The 21,358-nt window shown below is 39.6% G+C and overlaps 1 protein-coding gene across 1 annotated transcript in view; it reads right to left on the reverse strand.

The window, feature by feature from the left end:
• The window catches only part of STK39 (serine/threonine kinase 39), a 317,234-nt gene that overhangs the window by 198,212 nt on the left and 97,664 nt on the right, over positions 1-21,358 (reverse strand). Inside the window, exons 6-10 of the mRNA XM_032286623.1 lie at positions 11,851-11,960; positions 11,494-11,595; positions 9,337-9,470; positions 973-1,021; positions 806-871 (exon numbers count right to left, since the gene is read on the reverse strand). Of these exons, the coding sequence (XP_032142514.1) occupies positions 806-871; positions 973-1,021; positions 9,337-9,470; positions 11,494-11,595; positions 11,851-11,960 (461 nt within the window). The remainder of the gene's footprint in view (positions 1-805; positions 872-972; positions 1,022-9,336; positions 9,471-11,493; positions 11,596-11,850; positions 11,961-21,358) is intronic.

Here is a 21,358-nt window from a genome sequence, read left to right on the forward strand (position 1 = left end):
ATCCCTAAAGCACATTTCTTTGCCATTTTTGCTTACAGCACAGACAACACAGATTCATATCAGCTTTCTCTGGGGTGGGAAAGAACCTCCTTTTTTAAAAATATGTCACTATATACATATTTTTAATCATAAATAGCTAATATAATTTAAAAACCAAACTAAACCAAACCAGAGATTTTATTAGGTTTCATGCCACAGTGAAATCTGTAATTACAAATAAATAAGTCTCTGGAAAAATATATACATAAATAAATATCTACATGCCATTTTAAAAATCTAAAACCTAGAATGGAAAAATTTTCAGCTAATCATTACCATAATTGAGTTAACATAAGGTAAACTAAAAAAGGGACCATAGGTCTTTTATGAGGAAAGAATGGTATCTCACAGCTATTCAAACCACCGTTAAAAGTTGTGCTTTCTATCTTCATCGTTTCAAACTGTACTTAAAAAGTGATCATGCCTCTTCTGTAAAACCCAAGGGAAAGATATTCAAGGATATTTTACTTCTCTATTATTCTCTATTATTTACTTCTCATCACATCCCCTCCTTTCTGACCTTCTCAAAGCAAAGCTGACAGAGGGAAAAAAGAAATCATTTGAGATTCACATTATTCCCACACCCAAACATGTAACAACTAGCTGAGATAACAAAAAGGCAAATGCAGTTATCTGAGTAATCACTAATGAGATAGCCTCTGAAAAGCATATCCTGCATATGTGGAAATCTTTTTCCAATTTTTCTGCGGGTTTCGTTTCCCTGGGGATTGGTTCTGACAGGGTCCTGAAGGCTAATGGCACTTACCTTTTTGGCTCTTTGGGCTATGTCTGGTGTTCTTGTAAGCAGTTTCTCAATCAGGTACTCTCTGTTCTGCAAAACAAATATTCCCAACAGTTTAACACCAAATATGATACTTATAAATCACAGTGATTTCAAAATAGCAGATTTACTTGGGTTTTTAAGCATGTTACCTTGGCTTTCTGGAAGAATTTGCATTTTAAAAGTTCTGCTGCTGTGGGCCTGAAAGATCAATAATAAATTAGAGTTGAAACAATGACCACTTAATAAATGCACTGCCTTGATGAAACAACTTAACCTTAGAGTATTCCTGGAAGACCAATGTCAGGAATAGCAAAACTAGAAACCAAATTAATCGTGGGCTGGCACCAAACAAAACAGTGCCAATTTTCCAGTTCTTTCCAAACCCCTCTACTGCAAAACACATAAACTCCTGTACGTTAAGTGCTTGGGGCATAATCAATTTTCCATCCTTCATCCTTATACTTAACTAAGTGAATTCAGTGCTTTGGAAAGGTGGCAGACTGACACATCTGTGAGCTAAATTTCTGTATTTATTAAGAAACCGTACAAGCTGCAACATGACCCTCTCAAAGAAAGTATAGTCGACTGTGCTCTATGCTTCCCCAAGAGCAGCAGGTACTGCAAGGGGCCCACACATCGTGTCCATGCTGTCTTGCCTGCTCAATAAACCTGTCTCAAGAGCATACGGACTGCTGTCTGGCAGGTGAAGGTAAATGTGATTGTGATTAATAAAATGCAAATTCATTTAGAAGCACTGCCAGATGGTGTGATTTTTTTTCCTCATGGTGTCATTCAACTTGCTTCTCTAGCCTGTATTTCCTGTAAACGCTAAGTTAGGTCTGAAGGTTTGAAGAGGTTTAATTAAGCATTTGGGGCAAGAATACTTCATAGATGATGGCACACACTTCTTAGAGCAGCACCTCAGAGGCAGGTCCTGTTAGGTCATTCCACTGTTAGTGATGCTAAATTTAACCATCGGTCCCCAGGCACCAAATCTCTCCATTGCAAAGGTCATGTTTTCCCCCACTGCAATTAGCAAGTGTTCTGTTGGGTAATACTTTGACATTTTATGAATATTCTGTTCCTGAAAACCTTTCAGCTAATTGTGTTCATATGTTTGCCTTCAATAATTATTTCATAGGAAGTAGCAGAATACTGAGTTCCTACTTCTATCTTCCCTGTTTGCTGACTGACTTTCTTACATAAAGAATAGCTTCCTTCATCAATAGTCCCTTCCAAAAAGGCAGCCATGAGAAAGAATCAAATAACTAGTGTAGGATGGTCAGCAAGACAACTGGCCTGATCTCTTTCAAAAAGTCAGTGCCACGATGGAAAAGGGGAGACTGAAGGAACTATTCCAGACTCAACAGACTTTACAAAACACTAAAACCACATGTAACATACAGCCCTGGGCTAGATCCTGGGCTTGAGAAAGAAACTGCAGAACTTACAAAGGACATTTGGGAATAATTAAAGATGTGTGAATATGCTAAATATTAGATGATTTTAGGAACGTACTCTTCATTTTCTTAGGTGTGGAAAAGGACTGTGGGTGTGTAGAAATTTGTCCTTGTTTATAGGAAATGCAAGCTAAAATATTAAGTCTCTTACTTTCAAAGAGTTTAGCAAATAAAACATAGATATCACAATTATGAAAAATGTTCATAACTGCTTAATCTAGGTGACAGTAGAGAAGTAAACATTCTACTACATTTTCACCTTTTCTATAGGTTTTAAATGTTTCATAATAAGACACTGGGAGGAAAAGGAGGAGGGATGCATTATTGAGTATAATTAAGTATTATCTCAGGCAACAATTACCAAACACACAAATAATATTGTAGGAGGGTGTGGAGCCCGGAAAGTTTAAAAGGAATCCTCATGCTTGAAACAATTGGAAACTGCTGCTTTGGAATCAGGAAGCTCCACTAAAATATTTGCAAGGATCAAACGCAAGCATAAAAAGAATTAGAAAACATCATTAAGTGCATGAGTACACAGGCTGTAAGTCTATAGGAGCCCTGAAAACTACTTCTATGCAAAGAGTTTCTATTTAAATTATTACTGCTTTTTTGCTCAGATTTCAAGTGCAGCACTGGTTACAGGTACCTGACAAAGAACCCTGGATCTCCATATCTACCTGATAATTGCTCTGAGTAAATAAGGATGTAAACAACAGATAGGCCACGAATCTGCACCTTGTTAAACAGGCCCTAGAACTAAACACTAGAGCATAAGTCTTTCACATGATTCAACTTTGGTTGTTATTTTGATGTATACTTTTCCTGATCTCCAGGATGTTTTTGCCTCTAGCTACTCCAAGTGCATCCTTTCATTCTCTCAGTAAATATTTACTAAGCACCCACTGTTGGGCAGGCATTATCCTAGGTGCTAGGCATAATATAGTGAAGATGGCAGACATAAACATACCTCCAACAACTCACAGTCTACCAGGAAAGAGCAGAGTGTGCTGCTCAACTGCAAGTGGAGCCACGGCACATTCGGACACCTTGGAATCGTGTTTGGGAGGAAGGAGACGCGCTCCTGATGGAACAGGTAATAGAACCACTTTACAGTGGACTGAGAAATGCACCAAAATGCCATATTTGGGAACCACACAACACGGAACAACATTTTAAAAACTAAGAGGCATACAAGACAACTTGGATTTAATTTTTTAAATGTGAAAAGAACCCTAAGAAAATCAGAATGATGAAAAAACTCAAGGCCGCTGTTCTGTTTGAAGCCCTCATCATCTCTGGCTAATACAGTTAAATAAAGCAGCCCCCCAGCTAGTGTCTCACTACTTTTCCCTTGCTATTTCCAATCCATCATCCACCATCCACACTGCTTCCCAAATTAGCATCTTATAAAAAAACCAGATCCTCTTTTATCTATCCTGATGCATTTCAGCGGCCTGAGACAGAAGCACGTCTTCTAGGCCCTGATTTCTCCATCCTCATCTCCTCACACCCCACAGAGATGCCACCCTTCAACTGCAATGATGCTCTCACTCATCTCTTGCTCTTTCGTGACAAAGCACACACTGCTTTTCTTGCTTCCAAATTTTTCATAACCAACTGGCACACCCTCGCTCATCAGTCAAGAGCCAATTTAAATGTCATCTTCAAAGATCCCTCTCCCAGCTCCTGCAAGTAGAAGGCATTGCTCCCTACTGGCACTCATGTACCATGCTACCCACACTCCCATCATGTATTTATCTGTTCCCATGTCTCCCCATCACCCCACTAGGCTACGAGCCCTTCCAAGGCAGGGACCTCATAGGATTTCTTTGTATGTTTCCAATACCTAGCACAGAACAGAAACTGCTATAGCTCAATTTCATACTATAATCAAATATGGGGGAAAGTGATGCTGATAGACATTTGGACACAGCACTACAACTCCTGGAGCTACATTCAGTTAGCACCAAAATCTAAACATCTGTTCAATACAGTGGGGAACAGGAGGAAGGCTTAATAAAAAATAAGACTCATGCTAGCAAAAAAAGAGGACAGAGGAAGTGCCAACATGGGGAAGCAAAGCGCTCCCTATCTCCTCTGCACCACATCCCACCTCCACCAAAAACCCTCCTCCCCACACAAGAAGGGTCAAGTGTAGGATGATGTAGAGAGAACGCTGGAAAGTGCCAGGGATACCTTGAGATATAGGGCTGGGAAAATACTTTGCCTTCTCCAGCAAGGATGCTATGGTAACCAAAAATATAAAAGGGAAAAGCATGCTACAGAGAAAACTCCTTTATCTGCACTCCACTCCATTCTCAGCCTTCATCAGTAAATACAAAAACACAATAATGTAACAACATAGAATTGGTTTAAAGAAACCGCGTACTTTTTATAGCTTAACCGTTAATTCCAACTTTATACAGAGAATAACTAAATAGCGTGTCAGAGGTTCCTCTTTGCTCAAAGCAGCTGAAGTGTTTATATCGCTTTCGGGTAAAATCCTACATATGCCAAGCTATTTCTACGAGAAAAAACAAAAAAAATGGAACTGGAAGAAATTTAAAAAATGACACAGGGGCCAGGCACGGTGGATCACACCTGTGATCCCAGCACTTTGGGAGGCAAAGGCAGGTGGATCACTTGAGGTCAGGAATTCAAGACCAGCCTGGCCAACAAGATGAAACCCTGTCTCTACTAAAAATACAAAAATTAACCAGCCATGATGGTGGGCGCCTGTAATCCCAGTTACTCAGGAGGCTGAGGCAGGAGAATCACTTGAATCTGGAGGCAGAGGTTTTAGTCAGCCAAGATCATGCCATTCCACTCCATCCTGGGCAACAAAACAAGACTCTGTCTTAAAAAAAACAAAAAAAAAAAAAAAAAAAGAGGCCGGGCGCGGTGGCTCATGCCTGTAATCCCAGCACTTTGGGAGGCCGAGGCGGGTGGATCACGAGGTCAATAGATCAAGACCATCCTGGTCAACATGGTGAAACCCCGTCTCTACTAAAAATACAAAAAATTAGCTGGGCATGGTGGCGCGTGCTTGTAATCCCAGCTACTCAGGAGGCTGAGGCAGGAGAATTGCCTGAACCCAGGAGGCGGAGGTTGCGGTGAGCCGAGATCGCGCCCTTGCACTCCAGCCTGGGTAACGAGCGAAACTCCGTCTCAAAAAAAAAAAAAAAAAAAAGAAAATGACAGAGGAAAGACAGTGATAGAAAGTTTGAGAAAAGCTGAGGTGCCTGCTGCCCATTTGATTTTAGGGTTTTTAGTGTTTTATTTTACTCATTTACCTATTTTTATTTTATACCATAGCAACTACCAAGGCCTGGCTAATGTGGAACCACCAGTGCTGCCTACCTTTTAGCTGAGCACTGCAGGAAGAAATTCTGTTAAGCGCAGTCACATCTTACATGGCCACTAGCAAACATCAAAGAATTCGGCATAACCTAAGTACAAACGCTGTTTTATGAGAAATGCTAAAATATTACCAGCGACCAAAATAATGGTACAGGCTTTGAATGATGATTCAATTTTAAATCCTTAAAAACAATGCAGTAGTCTGCAAGTACCAACATTCTCAGAAGAAAATCTCTTAAAGGATTCAGCTAATACATATGGATGAACCAAAGTCCACTGGGACTTAAAATAATTTTCAAAAGATTCAAGTTGAATATGATATAGTAACAATTTGCATGAGTAAGTTCCAACAGCCCTTTGACCTCAAGCAGAGCTGCTTTTCTCCCCACACCACTCCCTACAAAAGAAATATTTAAGTTATATTCCTTTCTCAAGGATTTATCAATGCAAGATCAACCCCCTGGTTACTCAAAGAAAAAAAAAATGTTGGTTCTTTTTACAGTTGCCATCCATACAAAACATGTAGTCTATAAGATTAAGGCTCTTTTATTTTTAAGAAATAGTAAGATGTTCTATTATGCAAATATAAGCAACTCTCTGTCTACGCCAATGCAGAACACAGACTCAGACGAACCAACGGGCTGTAACACCCCAACTCTTTCTTATAAGGAAAGTCCCATGAGCTCTCAAGGTTGACAAAACACAAAGACTACTCTCAGCAGCCTGTGAGTTGATGCATGTGAGTGAATCCATCCTGGTCACTGTTTTCTCACAATATTTCTTCACTCATTGCTCACGAGGTACTCAGCAATACCAGGGTTTTGGCACCAGTAAACTGCTTTCAGATTACAGGTAGATGATCTACACTTAGGCAACAGAAATAATAAAAATTAGCAAAAATTCTGCATTCACTCTTCCTACTCAAATCTGATTTCTGTTTATGAAACACTCTTCAATAGGTCCAAATCACCCCCAAATTTCAAGCTCCCAATTATCTCTAGTTGTTCAAGAAATGGTACCGAGTATACAATATAGACCAGACACTGGATCTAAAGATAAGTGGCACAACCTCTTCTAAAAAACTTACAAACTTTTGAGGAATTGGGTTGTATAAATCAATAAGAGTACACAGTATAATGATTGCTACAAAAGACATTTTCAATATACTGTAGTTATTGCATAAAAGTTTCAACAACCCCACTTGATCAGGAAAAAAAGGCAAATAATGAATGACAATCTTAATCTCATGAGCACTCAGAGATTCCCTGGGCACTGTGCTTTGTGCTTGAAATGCGTTCTCTCTTCCCATCCCCATAGCGATGCTATGAAGTGGGTATTATTAGGCCCATTGTACAGACAAGAAAGCTAAGTCATGCAGATGATGATAAAATAGAGCTGGGAGTCCCACCCACAGGTACCTAACTCTAGGAAGATATGGCATCTGAACCATGCATAGAAAGAGGGATAGAAAGGGGACAGAGGAGGGGCAAGAACTCTTGAATGACAACAGCAAAGGCAGAAAATATCTGTGGTTTCCTTTATTATGGTGCAGCAATTCAACGTTTACTTATCAAATTACTCATGAATACATATGTTGAAATTGCATCCTATCTAAAAAGTAATCCAACAATATTGCTTTTCTCCATTCTTATATTTCATAGATTTTCACCCTAAACTCAGCCTATGTGTCCTTTCATTACAAGAAAGAGCCACCTGGGAAGCTGATGTGCCACTAACAGTCTACAGCAGTTTGGTATAGAGAACAACTGCACAACAGTGAGAACAGATTAGGTTATTAAAAAAAAGTATCTAAAATACCTTAAACGATTAATACTTTGTACATCAACAGTGTTTTTAAGAGAGTAGTCTGAAGGAAAGGGTTGAACATTTTGAATATATAGTATATGACTCTTCTAAAGGATTTTTGTTGTTGTTGTTTGTGGAATAGAAGGAACCTGATACTTAAGCTCATACAATGAATAAAATCTGGAAGGACTTTCAAGATTATTAAGAAATAAAAATGGTTTGCTGAATATAATGTATGTCAATCTAATTTGTTTTGACAAAATCACATACAAATCTCCTAAAGAAATATACTATTATATCATTAAGTACACTAACAATTCTACACTAAAGAACAATTTTCTTAAGAAGCTGGAATTCTGTGGCATTACAAATCACAACCACTAGGTGGAATCTCCATTACTGCCATCAGTAATAACCCAGTACTAACTGGAAAGACAAGAACTCCTGCTGGGCTATGAAGGATCAAATTCTGTTTTCCTGAAGATATCAAAAATTTTTACCTGAATTTTACACCATATTCAAGGGGAACATAAACAAATATTGGAAAACAAAATTAGAATGTAAAAGCATTTCACCAAAATGGAGGTTAAAAATATAACCTCAATGAAAGATCAAAAAATTCTGGAAGGAAAACAAGCCCTGCAAATCAAATATAAATGACAAATGAGATGTTTACATAGAAATAGTACATAGGTATGACAAAATAATCATCCCTTTTACAATAAATAATTCAACATGGCTAATGGCAAACAGTCTTCATTCCTGGCTCCATGAGAAAGGTGACTGACATGGAAAAGAGGCAAAGCAAATTCAGTAAATGTAAAGGAATGAAGAGAGCAAAAAATGGGTACAATTATGGAAACTGTGTTTAATCTAGAGAAGGCTTGCCTACTCACAGTAAGTTACTGTAGAAAGGTAAAAGGCTTAACAAGTTTCATAAAATTTAAGATCAAAATAGAGGAATCACTTCTAACAGCAGAGCCCTTCCCTGAAAAACAAAGTTTCAGAAGAGAAGTCAGTTATGACGTTTTAAAATGTAAGGATCAAATAGGATCCTCAGATGAATTAGGGTTGACAGGAACTTCTCAGAGGCCTGTCCTGGTCTATGATAGGATAACGCCACATACAACCAAGGACCTAAAAAGGGACCTTACCCAGGCAACGCTGTTCACATAATTAACATTCTCCTCTAGGTGACAAAGAACAGTAAGCTCCATGATCACTAACCAGGATATTTCTAAGTCACAGAAATTAGGAAGGAAGAAAGGAACTCAGAAAACAGACACACTATAGTGCAAGGCAATAACTGACGAAAAATAGGAAACACTAATGTTAACTTAAAGCCATTTGCTTCTGTTTACATGATTAATCTTTCTAAGGTAAAAAATCTCCTTAATCTTCTTTACTGATAATCTTTTAAACAGCACAAACAACTTGCTCTGCAACTAACAGGAAGCTCATGCAAAATTCAATAGCTCTGCCTAGTTTAGACTGGAGCTAGCAGGATATTCAAATCCTGAGAGGTCAGCTCAACCTACACAGTGCAGAACATTAGCTCAGCTTCTGAATGCATCACTGCCAATTTCTTTTGATTTCTGTTTTACTTCATTTCCTGTGATGACAGAACCCACACCTAACACGCACAGTGAATCTTATTAACGCCAAAATTTTTCCCCTGCCTCTTCTTCATTCTTCACCTACTTCTTACACTCTGGGACCCACACTGCCGTCCACTAACAGGTTGGAAATCTGGGGACCAGAGCAGGGTTTCCCAAACAAGAAAAATGCCTTTCCAGTGTCCTCACAAAGCCTTTCCCCATCTACAAACAAAGCTTTGTCATGACTCAAACCAGGTCATTAACTCATCCACTAAGTTTCACTTACCTTTTGGAAGGATCTTTCTGAAGACACAGTGAAAGTAATTTTCTAAAGGACTTGCCATACTTTTTCATCATTTCTTTATCCTCTACCCCTGTTTCCAAAGTGGGTGGATCATTCTGCAAAGTCAACATTAACACCTGCAGCAGAAACAAACATGAAGACAGAATCTCAGTATAGCAATTGCCACAATCTAGTTTTGAATTTTTCATAAAAGTATAAAAGACCATCCTTGATTAGATACAAAGTGCTTTCCCATGATTTTAACTTTGCAGAAATTGTGTATTCAAAGTATTCATTGCCACTGCAAATCTGTTCATGCCCCCTTTAACCTTTTTGTTATTCCATTGATAGAATTTACGAAATTTGCTGTATGTGTTAAGAATGATCCGGACAGAGCTTTCTGGGAACTGGATCTTGTACTCCCTCGAGGAGCACGTCGCTCCAGCACAGGCTGGTTGGGAAAGCGGCTGGAGGAGGAGAGAGAGGGCCAGAGAGGCAGTGACTGTTCACATGTACAGGTCATTCATAAGGAACTGCCTGTACTGGAGGCTTCTGTAACACATTACTAGCCCTAAAAATAAAACCACAACATCCCAGTAGGTAACATGATTTCCTTTTTTAAAAAAATGAGAAAACATACAGAAAATTGCTAAAAGGCCTTGCAAAACTGAGAGCCAGACACTGAAGGACAGCCAGAATATAACTGAGTTGCTAAACACTGTCATCAAATCCAAAGTCCTTGCTGCTTTTGGAGGGGGGCAAAACAAAATAAAATATAGCTTTACATCGAAAAGGTAAAAATTCCACTCTTTCACACTAACTTCAAAATTATTTGCTTTAAAAAAAGAAAGCAGAAGGCGTACAAAACTACTAGCCTTATTAATGCATAAACCAGCCTTAATTTATGCAAATGCTATACATGTCAAGCCTCTTTTCAAACACTTTCAGATGTGTGAATAGATGAAGGATGAAAGTGATGGCTTATTGTTTGTGGAGGATAATAGCCAACAGGAGAAAGTGGGGGACTGAGAACTCTGAAGAAAAGTCCTAGAGGACTCCAGGCTGGGACAAGCAAGTGCGACTTTTAATTCGGGTGGGAAAATCTAAGAAGAGGCAAAAGAAAGAAAAACTGAATGAAAGAAAAAATCCTTCAGGGTTACTTCAGTGCTTTTTCTGCAAAAGGCCACTCCAACTGTTTACACTTCAATTTTAAATTTTCTGCTAGCACAATCAGGTCTATGTATATGCACGCACATACTCTAAAACCTTAACCACGCTAATATACATAAAACAAAAAAATGGACTACACTAAAACCTTAGTAGAGACTGTCTGTGGCTGACGAGATTATGGGCGACTGTTTCTCTTCTTTAGTCTGACTTGCACATCCAAACTTTCTACAATAAGAATACATTACTTCTTTTAATCAGTAAAACTCACTTTTTATCGTTGGCTTAATAAATCCTCCTAAATTTTTCCAAGAACCATGAAACAATCATAGACCATATTCTCTGTAAAACAGCATTATAATTTCACTAAACTTTTCAGCCTCAAAACAAAATCCAGTTGGGTAATTAGCCCTGATACCACTATCTCAGAACTAAGAGAAATAATGGGGTACAGGTCAGTTAAAAGAATAGCAGAAACATGAAAATAGCATCCAAAACATGTTACTTCCCAAAAACACTGTGGCTCATTTATATCAGATGAGTCGCCAACATTGCACTATGAGAGCAGGGGTAAAAATTTTGTAGTCCACTTAAAAAGAAAAAAAAAAAAAGCCCTGAAAATCTGGGAAATCCATTTGCAGAGATGACATCATTATAATCTATTCTGAGATTTTCTTTGGGAACCTGGAGTTGTTCTGCTATCAAAAGAGTAATGACCAGCATTTGTCATTGCTATGACCTCCACTGACCAATCTGATCACATTATTTTCTCAACTCTGTGCTAAGACTGTAAAGCAAGCTTCAAAGCTGGGAATTCTGCTACTTTTGTCCTATTCTGTCTGCTGAGAAAATCAGACAACATTCAACTTGGCTGCGTTTTTCCATTAATTCTCCTTGGGTCTAAGAAAAGAATGAAGATGTTCAAACGAATTTGAAAACAGATTCCGTCCAATCACATTTTAACCCTGACATAGTATTTTCAATTGTAATTACTTTCATGGGAGGATACTTGTGATAAGGCGCTGCTCCTGTTGCTAATTCAATGGCAGTTATTCCAAAACTCCACATGTCAGCCTTGAAGTCGTAGCCTCTCACCTAAGAAAGAAAGCAGGAAAAAACACCATCATACAGCAGGCATGTTATACATCATCAAGTTCATATCATGTCAGAAATCTACAGCTGTTTATGTATAACTTTCATGTTAGTTTGCTAATTAGCTAGCAATTGAGAATTAAATCTTAGTTACACGATGCATTCTAGTAAAATGATAGATATAAATGAAATTAATGATCTGTATGATTGTACTGTGTCCAAGTCACTTTTTTTTTTCTTTCTTTTTTTTTGTTTTACCTGTTCCATGACTTCAGGGGCCATCCAACATGGGGTGCCAACGAATGTTTTTCTTACTTTATTTCGGGTAACATCACCCCCTGTTGCTAAGAATGCACTTACCCCAAAATCTGAAAGGGGAAAAAAAAAAAACAGCCTTATTTTACGTAAGACATTATGGCTTAGAAATTGTAACTTTTTGAGCATGTCTATTCTTTGTGAGTTTTACGGTGGTGATGAACTGTTCTGAACATATCTATGGCACTCTCTTGGGTACACACAAGGCAGACCTGCCCTTTGCCATCCCCTGTACCTTGCAGAACACCATCACCAGTAATGGGCCACAAGCCTGCCAGTCTAAAAGCTTAGCATACCAATTTAAAGGGTCTTACTTTTAGCTGAGACATATAAAGATAAGATATATAAAGCCAACATGCCCAAGTTTGTCCATATCCAAAAAAGCCTAGTCAGCAAAGATTGATTTTCTGGACGATTTTCATAAGTACAGATGCAATGGACTGTAGAAGCAAATCACATTTTTCTTAACACTCATTATATACCAGAAGTTCGTTTCATGAGAAGATGAATTAATTAGGCATACTGTAGAGGTTGAGCATCCCAAAATGACTGTGACCAAAAATGTTTTAGATTTTGGATTTTTTCTAATTTTAAAATACATGCATTATATACTCAATGAGTTAAGTATCCCTCATTTGAAAACCAGAAATCTGAAATGTCCCAAAGAACATTTCCTTTGAATGTCACTTCAGCATTCAAAAAGTTTCAGAATTTGGAGCATTTGGGATTCCAGATTTTCTGATTTAGGGATACTCAACCTATATATACATATAGGCATATGTGCAAAAATTCTATTTGTATGTACAGTACACAAGGGAATGCCTGGCGATTATTAATGTACTATTCTTGCTTTCATTTTTACAAAACGGTTAAAAGTAATTACTAAGTTAAAGTACCACCTACTCAAGACTAGTGTACCTATCAATGATAGCCAGGTCAAGGACTGCTAAATAGTGAGTGAGCTGGTAAGTAGTAATAAAAACAGGTAGTCAGCACCTCAAAACACCACAGCACACTGTGCAGTCTGAGCCCCTGCAAATCGCTCTCATATACTTTTCCTTCGCTAGTCCCCTTTGTTGACTGCCAGGGTGACAGCAATTACCAAAAAACAACGTCAAGCATAAACCAAGGTCAAAATGTGTTAGCATCTGCTGTATGCCTATAAGGTTAGCTTACGCAATTGTGACTTAACAACACTGTAACTAGTTTCCTGAGTAGAAATATACTGAATGTTGCATTTTATTTATATTTAAATTTACTTGTACTCCCAACAGGATTTCAACTACAAATAAAAGGAATGAAAATTGACAAGTTGAGTCTTTGTTCCAACTGCTACTCTCATGTTCATGCTGAATACAAGTATATATTTTTAAACTGCTATATAATATAATATGCCTATATGTTTCCAACTCTAAAACCCTTTTAATTCTTGTATTGCAGCCAGAAAACTGAAGTCTTGTGAAAAGGAATCTCTGAAACCAGTCAGTCTCCTGTGGGTGGGAGAAGATACAGTTCATCCTCTTAGAAAAAAGTTAGGTGAATTAAAATATTTGTAAGCATCTACTATATCTGGCTGGAAAAAAAATGTATGATAAAGCTTTTAAAGCTACTAATTTCAAGATAATTTATATGTCTAAAAAGAAGTTCAATAATGAATCCAATATTTCATTTTTATTAAAATTTTATAATATGAAATAAATACATATCATCTATAAATTAAGGATATGGTAAAAGCTTCTTCAAGGAAAAATTGATTCTTTAAATGCAATTGAAGCAACTCCGTGCCCTAACGTCTTCCTAAAAGACATAATCCAGGTAAAAATCCATCGTTAACATTAGATATACTTTCAAATCCTTAAAAATGCTACTTGCTTACATTACACATTTTAAAAAGCTAGACAAACAGTTGAAAAAGATGTACAGTAGCAATTTATTATTGACAATACCCCTTCAACATATCTGTCATGATTCACATATTTATTCAGAGCCTCCACTTTGAACACTCACTTTTAACATCATAAACAGATGGTTAAATGTCTTTAAAACTCAGATCAAAAATTTCAGGAGCACATCTACTCACTCCATGACTACAGAATAAATCCACAATTTGCTCCTATGCATGGCTAATGTGTATATAGAAAGATTTATGTGTACTCAGTAACAAAACATTTTGACCAAAGTGTGCTTATGTTATATAAACAAAAAATTGGTATATTCTGTTGAGATAGCTTGCATATGACAGTTAGAATGAGGTCGCAGAACAGTGACAGCGAAAAGCCATCCTTGTCTCCTAGGGAGTACATCTATACAGCCAAAGAGAATGGCTCCAGATACCCTTAGGTCCAAAACCATAGACATTTTTCTAGTAACATGGAATCTAAAGCTACAAATAAAGTCAGCCAGTCCATCTCCCTGCCTCCAGGAGTAACTGGAGGATATGGGTAAAACCTGCTTTAAGAAAAACAACAACAGCAACAACAAAGAATGCTGTCATCCTAATAGCGAAAAGGCTCTAACATTTTCTGAATCCATCCACTTCTTTGCTTTTCCACAGCCACTGCCTTCGTTTAAGCCACTTCTTGCCAAGATTTCTGCAGCAGCCTCCTAAGTCCCCATCTCCCTTCTTTCCCCAGACCCAGGCTCCAGCAACCAGACCTTGCTATGTCAAAGGCCTGAGCCCTCCTAAAAAGTCTTTCAGGCCAGGCGTGGTGATTCACGCCTGTAATCCCAGCACTTTGGGAGACCAAGGTAGGCAAATCACGAGTTCAGGAGTTCGAGACCATCCTGGCCAACGTAGTGAAACACTGTCTCTGCTAAAAAATATAAAAAATTAGCCGGGCATGGTGATGCATGCCTGTAGTCCCAGCTACTCAAGAGGTTGAGGCAGGAGAATCGCTTGAACCCAGGAGGCAGAGGTTGCAGTGAGCCAAGATTGTGCAACTGCACTCCAGCTTGGTGACAGAGCAAGACTCCATCTCAAAAATAAATAAATAAATAAATAAATAGTCTTTCAAGGCTCCCTGTCCCTTCAGGAAAAAGCCAAAATCCTTCAGCATAACATGTAAACCTGACTCCCCTTTCCTCTTCTGCCCTACGTATATCACTACTCTCAGATTCAGAGAGTAAGCTCCAGCCTACTGAACAACTTCCTTTTTATTCCCTGATCCCAGCACCTCCTTGGCCTCACCAGTGTTGCCTTTGCCCATGATGCTTCGTCATCTAGGTACATCATCCCTCCACGCTGAACAGGAACACCAGCAGAGGGCTTTCTGCATGACCTTGTTAATGGCAAAGCATCTCCAGCACCCTGGCTCCTGGTGAGTAGTCTGATGTGCATCCATCACCTTTGCGTAATTTGGCCCAAGTGATTTCAGTAACATTGGCTATGGTCTTATTTTGATGTGTGAATGCTACTAAACCTTGTGGAGGGTTTGCAACTATGGTTATCTGGTTTGGAAAGTGGCAGATCTACTGGGAAACAGCACAGGACTAATGGGCAAGAGCTGAGTGTTGACAGTGAGCTGTAAGACTAGACTATTACTCAATTGTATGACTCCAGAAAGGGACTTAAAACTTTCTAGGCCTTATTGGGATTCTTATCTAGGCATATTTTTATTTATTTATTTATTTATTTTCAGACAGGGTCTCACTCTGTCACCTAAGATGTAGTACAGTGGCACGATCATGGCTCACTGCATCCTTAACCTCCCATGCTCAAGCGATCCTCCTACCTTGGTCTCCCAAGTAGCTATGACTATAGGCATAGGCTACCATACCTATCTAATTTATTTTCACTTTTTGTAGAGATGGAGTCTCTTATCTATGTTGCCCAGGCTGGTCTCAAACTCTTGCGCTCAAGCAATCATCCTGTCTCAGCCTCCCAAAGTGCTGGAATTATAAGCATGAGCCACCATGCCCAGGTCCTATTTTTATATTACTTTCATATTTATATGACTCATATTTTGTTTTACCATATATGAATATTCTTTATGACAACTGTTAGGTAGATCAATAAGCCACTATTTGCTGTCTTTTCATAAATAAGGCAAGTAGGCTGAGGGGATAAGCACAAACATTTCAGAGTGGCAGAGATAAAATAGGAGAAACACATGTTTGTTGAATTTAACAATATTTGTCAGGCATGATTGTTCATTATGTGGGTGTGGTGACATGTGCCTGTAATCTCAGCTAGTTGGGAGGATGAAATGAGAGAATCACTAGAATCCGGGAGGTCAAGGATACAGTAATCTGTGATCATGCCACGGCACTCCAGTCTGGCCAACAGAGTGAGCCTCTGTCTCAGAATAAAATTTTAAAAAGCATATTCCCACCTAAGTAGGAAGGTAAGATATGAAAATAATAAACAAGAAAACAACATGTAAAATCAAACGCAATGTGTAAAATCAACTACTACGTTGTCTGCATAGAAGCAGAGGAGCTACAATCGTAATGGTCATGGAAGACTATCTCCAAAGTGGGCCCTGGAGGCAGCCTTGAAGATGAGGTGAAGATTCAGATGAGCAAGCCCGACAGGATACAAATTCCAGACAAAGAAACGTCATGAGCAAAGCACAAGTGTGGAGCCAAGAAGAAAAACTGTCGGACAGCTGCAAGGGTAGAAAACTCAAACTCCTACAGCGTCCAGGCAGGAATACAAAGGAGAAAAGAGGGTCCTGAAAACCAACAGCTACAGTCTCAGTGACAGGGACCCTTGATACTCAGTCTCTGTGATGGGAGACTTTAGGGAGTGCTGGGCCCTGTGTGATGCCCTGGTGTCAGCACCCTCCCACCAAGGTCCAAGGCAGGCCCCTGCTGCTTGGCACCAGAAGAAAGCTGACACAGAGAGAAATGTAGACCCAGCATTGCTGGATCTCCCAGTTTTCCCAGGGAAGCCAAACACTGGAATCTCCATGAAAAAGCTCCCTTTCTTGTTGTTGGAAACTAATTCATTTTTTTAAAAAACTGGAAAAGCGATTTCTCCCACCTAATTTAGTCTGCAAAACTAGTCTGCCAACTGTGTGGTTATAATGCCTAAAATTTACCTGAAATACTTCACAATATACCATGTGATGTTATGTTTATGATACCACAACCTAGGTGGTCAGCTGGCATTCTAACCAAGAATGCCTAGTGCTGAGGGGTTTCAACAGCACTCAACTCAGGATGCCAGAGGCAGCTGCTGGAAGTATATCTATTATCCAAATCCAAATACAGTGAGTATAAGCCAGGTGATGGACTGTCCAAAAGGGTTAACATTAGGGAAAACAGTGACCTGTTGGGAGGTATGATACATGTTAGAAATCGGCTTTCACTGCTGAAAATAAAGGTTCTTAGCACACAGAGAGTGGCTAAAATATTTCAGAATACTTTGCATGAACAGCATAAAATAATCCCAGCCCTTGCATGAACAGAATAAAATAATCCATCCAGTCCAACTATAGACTATACTCCTAACCAGTTCTGTGGAAGTTGGATTCCTAATAGCAAGCATAAGGATAAAACAAAAATTGCATCTCGGCCAGGCTCGGTGGCTCAAGCCTGTAATTCCAGCACTTTGGGAGGCCGAGGTGGATGGATCACGAGGTCAAGAGATCAAGACCATCAAGTTTAACATGGTGAATCCCTGTCTCTACTAAAAATACAAAAATTAGCTGGGCATGGTGGCACGTGCCTGTAATCTCACCACTCAGGAGGCTGAGGCAGAATTGCCTGAACCCAGGAGGCGGAGGTTGCGGTGAGCCGAGATCGCGCCATTGCACTCCAGCCTGGGTAACAACAGCGAAACTCTGTCTCCAAAAAAAAATTGCATCTGGAATCTTGGCATGTCTGCCTCTAATGAATTTTTCAGTCACCTATGAGTAGAAAGAACAGGGATTTCCTTGAGCTGACAGAACGAATTGTGAGAGCTGTTTAGGGGCTTGCTTGCTAATGAATGGCAAAATTTGCTCTTAAACTTGATTTCTCTAAAACCTGTAAGGGAGGCGGTGGGTAAATATCCAATCCTCACCTACCTCAAACTTCTACAGTATCTGCTATTCTCTTTGAAAAGGAACCTGAGTTGTGCATGAACAACACTGACTTAGGTCAATTTAATCTTTGATTAGAGAGTAATGGGATCACTGTTTGAGAGTTCAGAGCTTCCTAAAATGTAGCTACAAGGAGTTAAAAGAGACACTGATGCAATAGGATCCCCCATAGTTTCAGGTTCTTTCCTATAAGCAGCTTCTTTTCCACAGGGGCCATGATTTTTAAAAGCAGGGAAGCACTGGTGTCGAGGTGCCCAACCAACCACAGAGTCTGAGCATCAGGTAAGGGAACGTGTACTTGATTCAAATAATAGCTGTTCTTCCCTCTCTCGCTAGAGGAGAACATTTGGCAATGGTGACCATGCAGGGATGCTCAGGAAAGGAAAAAGACTAGAAGCAGGGAAGACCACAACCACAGGCCAGGAGTAAAATCAACAGAGCCTGTATATGAATAGAGACGTTGGAAATGGACAGGATTAGACAAATTCTTAAGAAAAGATGATTATTTAGTAGATATTGGAATTAAAAAAGAGGAAGGAATAAAAAGATTAGATGACTTGCCAAGGAACATACAGCAAGTTATTGAAGGTCTGAATAAAATCCACAGTCCTTCAGAAAGGAGTCAGCTACTTAGCCCTAGTCTCCTTTTCTGGAAAGTTCAGCATATTTTTTCTTTATTGAAAAGGAAATGCAAAATGGAATAATGGGGTTAAGATTCCACAACTCCTAAGTTCTTCTCTGTGTAAAGAGCAAGTTGTGATTACCCAACACAGAAAAACTGGTTTGAGGTTCACTGGTTAATCCTAAATGTCATATTTATATCATCAAAACCAATCCCTTTATAATTTGGTTTGATTCCCAGTTGTTGTTTTTTTCTCACGAGAGACTCTCAAGACTTGACTGACAAAACTGAAATGTTCTTCTAAACACCCATTTTCGGGGCTGCCAGCATCCGGCCTTCCCGAGTCCCACAGGTTTCCTTAAAATGTTATACCACCAACGTTGGATGATTCAAGAAGTACATTGTGACTTCAGTTATGCAAACTGTATAATAATGAGTAAAAAACAGAAGCAAATATTTTCCTAATTATGTTGGGAACAGACTAAAGAGAGTTGTTTTTTTTTAACCACGTATTTCTTTATTTTCATATAATTTTTGTACTAGGATGTGTGCCAGCGGTACAGCACCCACTTATGCCTGGTACAGATGGGTGTGCACAATTTTGTACATGCACGGTGTGGATTTAGACACCATGGGCTAACAGAGTTTTGATTTAGACACAACCCTGGGCTTTTAGTGAGAGCTAGCATGGGGAAATACATTAACCTAAACAGAATGATGATGACATGACCTGAACAAGATGAATACAAGAAACATGCTAATGGGCCCAGTATACTACACTCAGCACTAAAGGCACCATCTTCTGCTGCTAATTCCCAGGGCCCTTTCTCCCAATTTTCTTGGTGAGAGAAGAAAAACACAGACCAGAGAAAGTCACAGCTTTAGCAGTTAGAGAACCAGAGGCATGCCTCTTCCAACTGCAATCCAGCCTTACTTACAACATCCAGATTAATCTTCCTAAAGTGCAGTTTCTGATCATAGCACTCTCTAGTCAAAATCCTTCTCCCTCCACAGCATTTGAGAGTAACAAGAAAGCTCATTATAGGCCATAATTCAGTATTTACATGAAAGCCAACAGGATTCTAGTATTGTTTCCTTCTCATCGCAATGCTTATTCAATTATGGTACACGTTAGCAAAGTGCTTTTGCTACTTTAACTGACCAAATCACCACTTCTGTTTTATGTTTATGTATAATTAAATCCAGCCTTTGGATACTAATTCTTCTGTTTGTTTTCTTTTTGTTTAGAGAGGAAATAGGAGCAACTTTTTACTTTCCTGGAGCCCGACCAACATCAGAATGTCACCAGACCTCCAGACACGGAAAGCCAAGCCTGAGGGCAAACTGGGAGGGCCACCGCGTACCTCCAACCTGCTAGGAAACCCTGCAGCCCAAAGCAGGAGAGAGCCTTCTGCTGCCCTGACACAAAGAAGCCAGAGGGATACCTTAAGTCTTCCAGGTGGACGTTGCACTTATGGGCACCTGCGCTGTTGCTCAGCAGACGCAGCATAACCCAGGGCAAGAAGCAGAGCACAAAGCCCAGCGGATGAAGTCAAGATGCAGCAAGACCTGGAGCAGCAGCCACCGACACTCACTGAGCTGCCTTCCTTCTTGAAATAATGCTACTTTGCACATACGGTAGCTTTCCCTCTAGTATTATAGTGGTATTCCAGCACACCCACAACCAAAGAGGCCAAACAGCAATGTGTGTGATGTAACATATGTAGCCCCTGTTCAGAGGCATACTGTGGGATCCTGATTCTATTAAGTTTGCATCAACAATCCCTAAAACTAACAGAAAGAGGACAAGCAGCAAGGGAAGACATAGTGCACACAAAGGGGCCATGTTTCCACTCCAAAGAGGTGCTTTAAAATTGAACAGGCCTAAATGTTAAGTCCCAATGACACTCCCTGCTCATTTTCTTCTTTGAGCAACAGGTCCTCAAGCTTTACAACGGGGAGCTTAGAATATGATAGGTTCTCAACATCAGTTCTTGTAGCACACACTGTTGGTTGACTACCCAACATCCACATCCTGTTCTTTTCTACCAGAATCTTGATTCTGCTTGCCAGGCCTTGGGAGAGTCATCTTATTGATCTAAGCCAATAATGGCAGATGTTCTTTTGCACGAGTGAATGGTCTGAGGCTCTGCCCTAGTCCTGGCCTATAAGATCCAAAGGTAATGCAGTACTACTGGCTCTTGCAGGGAAGTTTTTCTCCTGAATAAAAGAACCATCCTACAAGGCTCCTTTGCTCCCCAGTCTCCTTCCTGTTTGAGAACGGTCATGTGAAGAGGTGATGCTGGCAGTGATAATAGCCCAAGAAGATGTGACAGATGGGATGGTGACAGCCCATGAAGGCAGGTGCTGCCCAACCCCCGACTGTCAGTGCAGAAGGGAAAGCAGGAAAGAGTGCATGACCTCTGTGACATCTCTACACCACTGCACCAACCCTGAAACCAAATGCCCGGACTTCTTGCTCTGTGAGATAATTAATGTTTCTGTTGCTTAGTCTCCTTTCAGAACAGTACTCTTGTTATTTGTACCCAAAGGCTTCTTAACTCTCACAGCCTCCTGCCTCCCCTCCGTCTAGCCACACTGATTCATACTTCCTGACTGCTAAGAGTTAACCATTGCATCAGAGGCCAAAGTCATTGCAATCCCCAAAAGGACTTGGTAAAAAAATTAGCAAGAAAACAGTTTAGCACACAGTACAATTTTGGATTTTAAAACAGCTCCAGTATCAAGCATGGCTTTTAGTGCCAGAGGCATAAATTAAAACAAATAAATGCAGAGGCATCTC

The sequence above is a fragment of the Sapajus apella genome, unplaced genomic scaffold, assembly GCF_009761245.1.
Source record: "Sapajus apella isolate SASKATOON/1434 unplaced genomic scaffold, GSC_monkey_1.0 scaffold18, whole genome shotgun sequence".
In the NCBI taxonomy this organism is placed as follows: Eukaryota; Metazoa; Chordata; class Mammalia; order Primates; family Cebidae; genus Sapajus; species Sapajus apella.